We start from the raw sequence: 9074 nt of genomic DNA, 5'->3' as shown, positions 1-9074 counted from the left end.
TCCTTATATGATGCTCCCAGCTGGCCCAGCCGAGGCCCATTCATCTTCCCGGCTCTGTTACAGAGAGTGTGCTGCCACTGGCACTGTGTTTGGTGCTGTCCAAATGCATGTGGTCAGTTCTGTCCCCCTGCCCTGGCATTCTGACCCCAGTGATGTAAAGGGGAACACTGACAAAGTTAGACGCAACCCCATAAAGCATTTTCCAGGAGGTTATGATTTATTCTACGTTATTGGTGTGACAGGGAACAGGGCCAAGATTCCACCTCCACAATCCCAGAGGAAGAACAATCAGGAGAATTATCTACATCGAAGAACAAACAGGGACAGAAACTAGGGCGGGATCTTCCTGGGAAGTGGCCGGAAAGACTCGGGCTCAGGCCACGGGAGCCAGGCCGACCTGGTTGTTGGCCCTGTCAAAGACGGTGTAGTACTGGCGGATGAAGATGTCACCCAGGATCCAGAGCTCTCCGGAGGCGGTGGGGATGTTCATGCCCTGGAATCCGCTGCAGCAGCTTCCCTGGCTCTGGAGGAAAGGAGAATAAAACTGGAGCTGGGACACAGACCCAGCAGTGACAGGCGCTGGGGCGTGAACATCCAGGGTCATGGTCCCCTGCCAGGCACGTGCAAGGAGGAGCTTCCTGGCTCGTGCCTGGGGACTTGGCTCTTCCTGGCCTGGGATCTGCCTGTATAAGGGGCTTACTGCACTCTTGGTTTCCAGGGATTACCAGACATTATCCAGTGTTTCTGGCAGATGCATACGCCCTGACGTCAGCATCGCAGCTAAGGGCTTTAGGGAGAACTCAGCTGCCGGGAAGGATTTTGGAAGCCCTGGTGACGCAGCCTTTTCTCATTATTCTGATCCTGACCAGTGTGGCAAACGGGATCAGCTGTTAGTCCTTTTCATTCACTAAGTCACTGGGCCAGCAACCTTGGCTGTGTATTAGAATCACCTGTGGAGCTTTGACCCCCCCCCCCACCCTGTGCCCCACCTCCCACCATGGCTCAGGCCCCACTCCCTCCTAATTAATCAGCATCCCTGGGGGAGGGGCCTGGGCCTCCCTACTTCTTGCTGAATAACATCTACCCACCGGGCAAAACTAGTTTTCCATCCGGCATTGTAATCGAAGGCAGAATTTTCCTGTGGCTCATCTGACTAAAGGTTTTTATTTGGTAGAGGCAATAGGAGCATCATAAGCCCTTACCCTATGGAAGCTGTGATTTCTATTTGCCCAACCCTTCGTAGCTTTGATGTGGCCAATCTCGCGTGATTACCCTAACCACACCCTGAGCGTGGGGAAAGCTCTAGCTTTTAGACGAGGAAACTGAGGCTAAGGAAGGTTGTAACTTGCTCAATATCTACGGGCTAGTAATTGAGACCCAGAGCTTGGACTCTGGTGTCCAACTAAAAATCCTCTTTTCACGTCATCAGCCCTTGCCTTGCTTTTTTCCCCCTGGGGGTGTTGCATCCCAATTCTCATTCATGCATTTATTTTTGAAGTGTTCTTTTTCTCCAGAGGCTGTCCAGAGCAGATGTTAGCTCCAGCTTGTGGAAGTGCACTTGCCCTTGTGCCAAGGGGGAGTATGTGGCCACATGCTGTGCGGGCACATCTAGGTGGAAGGCTCAGAGCCCCCTTACCTGCAGGATGTAGGCCGTGGGGGGAACAGGGTACTGGATGCCGTTGATTGTGAAGACGATGTCGGGCAGGCTGTTGATGCTGGAGCAGCTGATCGCCATCTGGAAAGAGTGAGGATTAGAAAGGCTTTCATCCCTCCTGTGTGGCACGTCCACCATCTGGGTCTAGAACAGGGCAGTCAGGGCTGGACTTACACTGCCATAGGAAGTCTCACTGGCTCCAATGTAGCTGTGGATGTTGGCAATGGCATTGGTTGGGCCGGCCAGCAGAGAGGTACCGGTGTCAACGATGGCCTGGCAGCCATTGCTGCAAGCGATGGGCTTTCCACCCATGGTGATGCTGAGGATGAGATGCAAGTCAGGGTCCCCTGAGCCCCCAGGGGTTACATCTCCCAAGGAGGAACCAGGCGACCCTGGAGGGTCCCTCTTCCCCATCCTTTGGCCGATGCATAAAATTTCAGCTTCTCTCATTCACACACTCATTCATTCTATGCATTCATGTGTTCTACAAATATTTACTGAGTGCCTACTCTGTGTTAGGCACAGGAGATGCAAAGCCAAACAAGATGGGTGCACGGTTTCTGGCTGCAGGGAGCTTCCACTCTAGCTGGAAAGATAAGTTATGATCGAGGAGGAGCAGGGAACAGGAACACAAGCCGGGGTGAGGGTGGTGGTGTGGAGCAACCAGGGAAGGCTTCTCAGGGAAGCAGACGCCCAGAGGTTGCTAGGGAGGTGAGGAGTTGGAGGAGGACATCACAGGTAGAGGGGACAGAGGGTGGGGAGTGATGGAGACACTGGAGTGATGGCCAGGTAAGTCCAGCCCCGACTGCCCTGTTCTAGACCCAAGGGGAGCAGGGGCGGGAGTTCGAGGAACTGACGGGGTGTTAGCATGGCTGGGGCAGACGTAGGGTGACCAGTGTGTCCCAGTTTGCCTAGGACTGTCTTGGTTTTAGTACTCAAAGACTGGCATCCCTGGAAACTGCTCACTCCTGGGCAAACCTGGGCAATGGGTCACCCTAGCAGGCCAGCTGGGGGCAGAACAGCCAGAGGATGAGGCTGCCTGGGGGCAGACAGGCTTTGAAGGGGAAAGTGGGAGGAAATGGTTTGAAACAACTTCTCTGCCGTTTTGCCCTGATCCTAGACCAAAAGTGACAGGCCCCCTAAATGCCGAGATGTATGACGGGGGGGGGGGGTCCTCCCCTCTCCCCAGGGATGCTGGTAGATTGTCCTGCCTCCTTGCTCAGAAGGGAAGTGGCTGTCTCATCCTTGCAGAGTGTCTGGGGGTTCCTGACAGCGCTCTTCCTCCTGTGACGTGCCCTTGTCAGGGTCTCTCTGGCTCGGCCAACCTCTGCCTTCTCCTCCTGGAGCACGTTTCCCTGTGCTGCCTGTTCCAGGGGGATCCTGGAATTCTTAGTTAACTATGAGTCTGTAAAGAAATGGGGTCTGGGGCCCATGCCAGGATATTGCCCATCCATGGTGACCTCACCTGTCCACGGTGATCTGCCAATAACCCTCAACAGAAATAGGCACCCAGTTCAGGGTTCCCTTGTAGTAAGAAGAATCGATGCCACCGAACTGCACCACGCTGCCGCTCTCATCATCTCTATGGAAAGTGGAGGGGAAAAGGCAGGAATTCATTTGTTCATTCATTCATTCACTCATTCAACTGAACATATAAACTGTGGGCATTCTAAGAGCTCCTCTTGATCGGACTCTTGCCGGTGCCAGGAGCCACGCAGAGTGTGTGACCCACAGGGCTTCCTGTAATCCTTACACCAAGATCCATGCCATAGTCACTATTGTTATTATTATTTCTATTTTACAGTGAGGAAACTGAGGCTCAGAGAGGTGAGGCAATGTGCCCAAGGTCACACAGCCAGGGAGTCTCAAAACCAAGATTAGAACCCAGGTCTTTCTGGTTCTGAAGTGTTGTGTGGTTTCCACCAAATGCTCTCTCTCATTGCTGTGGGGACCTCAAGAGAAATGAATGAATGACAGTGTCTGCTCTTAAGGCCTTGATAGTGTAGTTCATGGTTTGCCAACGTCTGGAGGTGTTTTTGATTGTCATGATTGGGTGGGGGTCTGGGGAGCCCCTGGGGTCTAGTAGGTAGAGGCCGGGGAGGCTACCAGACATCCCAGGACAGCCCCCAACAGCAAGGAATCATCTGGTCCAAAAATGTCAATAGTGCTGAGATTGAGAAACTCTGTTTTGGTCGGCCCCATGTGAAATATCTAAGTGCCCATAAAAGCAGATTATGTTTAAGAGCTGAAACTTGAATATTAAGTGGCCAAGAGGAAAAAAGGATAAAAGGGCCCTCCTGCTGTAAACTGCAGGAGTTCTGGTTACTGGAATATTCATTGTCTAAATCTCTGCAGTTTTCGGTTAGATAGGGAAACAAATGTAGATGACAATAAGAAATTAATCACTGAAGAACTGGACACGGACAGAACGTGACCCCAACTCACCCAACCCCACCCTGTCTTCCCTGTAAACATCTGACAGCATCTGTGACACAATGAGATGATAGCAGAACAGTCAATAACTAAAGGGAAGCACATCGATGGTGACAAATCGCTTCAAAAGAGAAGGATGTGAATGTCAGAGGAAAGTTGAGTGTCTTGGGAAAGTCGAGGACACACCCTCAGATATTCTGGCATAAACTTCTACTCAGCCAAAATCAAGACTTTGTAATTCCTTTTTCTTAGAATTAACTCATAGTCACACCTGGAACCTAGATTTTGTTAACTAATGAAAGAAACTTGCTTTCATCATTTAAAAGTTTCACTGTTCAAGATGTAAGTCCCAATCAAATCTTCTTTTCATTTTTTGCTATGGACTTTTGGCCCCAGTTTTAAGTGGATTCACTTTAAATGGTGGTCTTCAGGAGAGCAAATGGCTAATGATATTTGACTTGTGTAAGGCAAGGTGACAAAGACTCTCGCTAGTAAAATAAGACGAATGAAGGTGGTTCATCAGAGAGGAATTTGGCACCATTCTCTCCAAAGATATACCTTAGAGAGCCTTAGACATTGACCTTTCCAATCCCCGGCTTGCCAAGACTCTCTCCAGCCCACCCAGCCTTCGACAGCCCCCTGCTGGACCGGGTGACCACAACTTCCTTGCCTAACTTACTTGCTCAGGTAGACGGAGAAGAGGTCTTGGGAAACCAGACCCTGGTTCCACATGTTGTCAAAAACAGGGGTGGCCCCGGAGGAGGAGATGCTGGGGTAGGCCAGACCCAGGATGCCATCGAAGGGAGCGTAGTACAGGAAGGAGCCGGGCTCTGTCTCACTCAGGCCAAAGATCTGGTTGGTGTCAGAGATGCCTCCAACCTGGGTGGGGAAACCAAGATGTTCATAATCAGCTTGTGCTGGCTGAGCACTGCGGGGTGCCAGCCCCGGGCCCAGAGCATCCCTGGTTCATTTCGTGTAGGACTTGGCTTCCGGGGCATCAGGCTGGAAGGAGAGGAGAGGGATTATCCCTGGGAACGCCTGTTATTCCACTGGAAGAAACAGTCGAGGCTGATCTCCAGATGGGCACCGTCTGCAACTTGGTGTGAGAATTTGCTGCGGAACAGATGGTCACCGTGTGTTTGTGTTTCTGAAGATCGGATGCAAAGCAGACCCCAGGCAAATCAGAGCCCTTGACCCCTGCTGTGCCCTGGAAAATGGGGGTGCTTGTGGAGATTTTGTGACTCGAGGGGGGCTGTGGGTTGGGGGGAGGAGGAAGAAGAGGAGGTGCTAAAAGAGAACTGAGGCATTTTCTCCCTTCTCGCTGCCCCCTCCATAGCATTCAACTTGGGTGACTCTGAGGTTGGCTTCTGGCTCCAGGCACCCACCCCCTTACCACTGCTGCTCCTCCGCTAGAAATGTCTGTGGTGTCTCTGCCACTTTCCGCATGCCCCAATCAGGTTACTTTTGGGATCACCGAGACCCGTATTGCTTGAATGACCTGGTTCTGGGGCGTGTGCGGTCCCTGGAAGCTGGCCCCAGGGCCGGGCAGGACGAGGTGGCTGGCCAGCGGGGGCTCACCTGGACTGTGTCGTATCCAAGGATGCCTGTCATGCTGCCGGTGCCGTAGGCGACGGAGAGCGTCTTGCTGGTGCCCTGGAAGGTGGAGGACTCCTGAGGGTTGAAGCGGTGGTGGTTGGCTGTGAGGGCAAGAAGAGGCATTGTCAAACTTCAAAAGCTGAGCCAGAGTCATGGGCTGGGGGCGTCTTCCTGGGTGGGTGCCTTGGTTCTGGGCGGGGCTTTGGAGGAGAAAGCTAACTCATCTGGCTAACCATCTCACTGACTGAAGGCCCTCCTGAGGACCCCCCAGGTTAACGCCGAGTGGAGCAGGCCCGCAGCTGCCCGTGGTGATGTGCAGTTTCACACTCTCTCTGCCATTGGACTGAAATTTCTGAGGGCTGGAACCACGTGTGCTTCCCCCCTTCATCTCCCAGGGCACCTAAGCCTAGTGCTTGGCACATAGTAAGTGCTCAGTGAATGCCTGTTGAGTGGATCCCTGAGTGACTCCAGCAGGCTTGAAATCGGACCTATTTGAGGCCCCTGAGCGTTCAGGGCTCCTAGGTGACTTGGTGCTGGGGGCCCAGAGAGGGTAGGGGGGCACTCACTGCAGGCATAACTGGAGCAGTAGATGGAGGGCACCCACAGGTTGGAGGAGCCGGTGTCAAAGATGACGGTGAAGTCCTGGGCGGGGGTTCCGATGCCAATGGTGCCGAAGTACTCCATCTGCCAGGGTGGGGACGGCATAGCTCAGTGACTGGGGACTCCACAGCCTGGCCTCCCCGGGGACTGTCTCTGGGTCATCTCGGCCACCTCCCGCCTTTCCCTTCACTGCCTCCTTGCCTTTGTCTCTCTCTCCAGTGTATCCATCCTTTAAGGCCCAGCCTGGTCTCCCCTCCTCCTTGAAGTCTTCCCCTATTGCTCTCCTGTCACCCACTGACTCTTCTCTCCCAAGCCTCGTTAACACCCAATAATAATCTGCTGTCCCCTCTTGCCTTGAGTGTCTTAGTCTTGCCATCCTAGAGAATGTACACTCTCGGACAGGAGTGGAACCTTACAGCACCCAGCCGAGTAAATGCTTAAGTGCTTTTTCATTAAGTTGTTGAAGGGGAGATAAACAAGTCACCCACCTAAAGGTGGAGACCCCTTGAGATATCTTATTCCTAAATCTGGGTGCGTACAATGGGTTTCAAGAAAGGGTGTCCTCAGGCTTTTTATTCTTAGTGGCAGCAGTTTCTCCCTTGCCAACTCTGTCCCAGCCACGCTGATGTGGCTCTTCTTTGATGACCAGCTCATTCCCATCCCAGGGCCTTTGCACTTGCTATTCCTTGTGCTAGGAAAATGTTTATTCTAGATCTTCTCATCAATCCTTCTGTGCTCTAGTCAAATGTCACCTGCACCAATAGGCCCTCCCTGACTACTGTGTTTAAATTCGTCCCTGCCCCATTCTTCTTCTTCCCCTTACTCTAATTAATTAATTTTTCTTGTGGTACTTGTCATTACCTGGAATTATCTTACATTCTTATTTGTTTGTCTCTTATTTGTCTTCCCCTCTAGAATATAAGCTCCAGGATCTTTGCTCAGTCACCATTGTTTCCCCAGCTCCTGGCAGAGAGCCTCTGACACAGGGTAGGCACTTCATAAATATTTGTTAAGTGAACAAAGGGGCTAACTTTATCAAGCTTTGAACAAGCTCTTACCAAGGGCCAGGCTCTGTGCTAAGCACTCCACAAACAAACAAAAAAACCCCAAACCTACATTATTGCATGAATTACTTGAAACGAGCCTCTGATGGTAGATAGTAATGGTTCTGTCTTACAGACGAGGAAGCTGAGTCTCACTCAGAGAATTTAAATGACTTGCCCAAGGTCCCATGGCTCGGAAGCTTTAGACCCTAGATTTGCTCCAGGTCTGGCAAATTTCACAGGCTAAGCTCTTAACGAGAGGCAGCGTTGCTTCCTAACCTTGGCCTTCACACAGGGGACACACTATCTACTGAAGGGATTTGCGTCCCAAACAGAAGAATCAAAGTGATCTTCCTGAAATTCCCTAGTTAGAAACGATGCGGTGGCAGTTAGGATGCAGACCCTTATCCCAGACTCTGGTCTGCCTCCACCCACTGACCCCCGCAGACCTCGCTTTGAAAATGGACACTGGCTTCCTTTCCTCAAATACACTCTGGTCCCCAGTGTCACAGGGTCTAGTGCAAGTCGTCCCACTCTCTGGGACCCTCTCCTGTCCTCTTGGAACCCCCGCTGTCTCTTCATTGCTCCGGAGAGGTGCCCCTGCCCACCACCTGCAACACACTCAGTGTGTCACATTCACTGCGTGGCCTCAGCCTGGTTGTACTCGTTATGCTTTGTGAGGCTCTCCTACTAGACTGGGGGCTCCCTGAGGCTCACTCACTGCTGCTTCTCTGGGCCCAGCACAGTGCCTGACGCATAGAAGGCGCTCCATCCACGTAAGCACTGGATGAATGAATGAATGAATGAATGAATGAATGAGAACGACAACTCTGACTGTGAGTTTTCCTGCCCTCCTTGTGCCTCTGAGATCCAGGGAGCAGATCCCTCGGTTACTACTGCCTGGGGGCTTGGAGCGCTGGCCCATCTTCCCAGACCCCTGGCACCCCCTTCTCTCCACTGGGCCAAGTCCTTGGAGCCGGCCCACTGCCTGCCCACGCACTCACGTCTAGGTAGTTCTGAAGGGGCTCGTCGGACATCAAGGTGGCGGCCTCCGAGGGAAAGTACTTGCTGCCTATGTTGTATTGGTGATTCTGCAGAAAGTCCTTCAGCTTGCCATTCTCGATCAGGTTCTGCCTCAAGGACTTCTTTCTGGTGAGCGAGACCCTGTGGCGGAGCATTTGCAAACAGATGGTTTGGAGGAAGAAGAGTAATTAGCCAAGGGGCCTGCTCATGGGGTGCCGTGGAAGGCCTGGAAGGAAAAGAAAGCTGGCTCAAGAGCGGAAGAAGAAAGTCGAGAGGGGAGTTGCTCCCATTTTGGGCACAGTAATGCAGAGAGGGTACGTGGTTGCCCAAAGTCACCCGGCCCAGTGCTGGAGCTGCGGACCCAGCCCGGGCTGGACTGAAGGGTCTGGGCTGTTAGCCACGTCTGCCGTGTTGTGTCCCCAGATGAGCAGAGAAAGGAGGCTTGGGACGGTTGAAGAGAGAGGAGGAAGGGAAGAGGGAAGAGGAGAAATACGGGAGGAAAGAAAGGCAGTGGGAAGGGCAGCAAAGAGAAATAGCCCCTGGGAAGCTGCTCTTCGTGCAGTGCGTCCCCCACACTCACTTGTAGGTGGTGCACTCGGAGAGCGCCATCAACGAAAGCAGGAGCAGCCACTTCATGGTTCTTCCTGGCTCCCAAGACTCCAGAGAAGGGAAGATGGGAAGGGGTACAGCAGCAGGAAGGAGCTGCTCCTTATATACAGCCCAAG

At 52.6% G+C, this 9074-nt stretch overlaps 1 protein-coding gene across 1 annotated transcript; it reads right to left on the bottom strand.

The window, feature by feature from the left end:
* Window positions 1-206: 206 nt before the first annotated feature.
* LOC137771252 (pepsin A-like) lies at window positions 207-9049 on the bottom strand. Its single transcript, XM_068554383.1, has 9 exons — window positions 8930-9049; window positions 8331-8490; window positions 6250-6367; window positions 5666-5784; window positions 4767-4966; window positions 3120-3236; window positions 1829-1973; window positions 1637-1735; window positions 207-523 (listed from the first exon to the last, which is right to left on the bottom strand). Exons 1-9 carry the CDS (start codon window positions 8983-8985, stop codon window positions 374-376), a joined length of 1164 nt encoding a protein of 387 aa, XP_068410484.1. The 5' UTR covers window positions 8986-9049; the 3' UTR covers window positions 207-373.
* Between the last annotated feature and the right edge of the window lie 25 nt (window positions 9050-9074).

This window comes from Eschrichtius robustus, chromosome 11, assembly GCF_028021215.1.
Source record: "Eschrichtius robustus isolate mEscRob2 chromosome 11, mEscRob2.pri, whole genome shotgun sequence".
NCBI classification, from domain to species: Eukaryota; Metazoa; Chordata; class Mammalia; order Artiodactyla; family Eschrichtiidae; genus Eschrichtius; species Eschrichtius robustus.
Note: the sequence above shows the minus strand (reverse complement) of the source record. Positions and strands in the feature narration are given on the sequence as shown.

Bases quoted from the DNA above. Each gene is read 5' to 3' on its own strand.
- LOC137771252 (XM_068554383.1), bottom strand. From the start codon at position 8,985: ATGAAGTGGCTGCTCCTGCTTTCGTTGATGGCGCTCTCCGAGTGCACC. The intron at 3,237-4,766 runs GTAAGTTAGGCA...CACTTTCCATAG, and splicing joins TTCTCCGTCTACCTGAGCAA to AGATGATGAGAGCGGCAGCG. The intron at 1,736-1,828 runs GTAAGTCCAGCC...CACTCTTTCCAG, and splicing joins GTGAGACTTCCTATGGCAGT to ATGGCGATCAGCTGCTCCAG.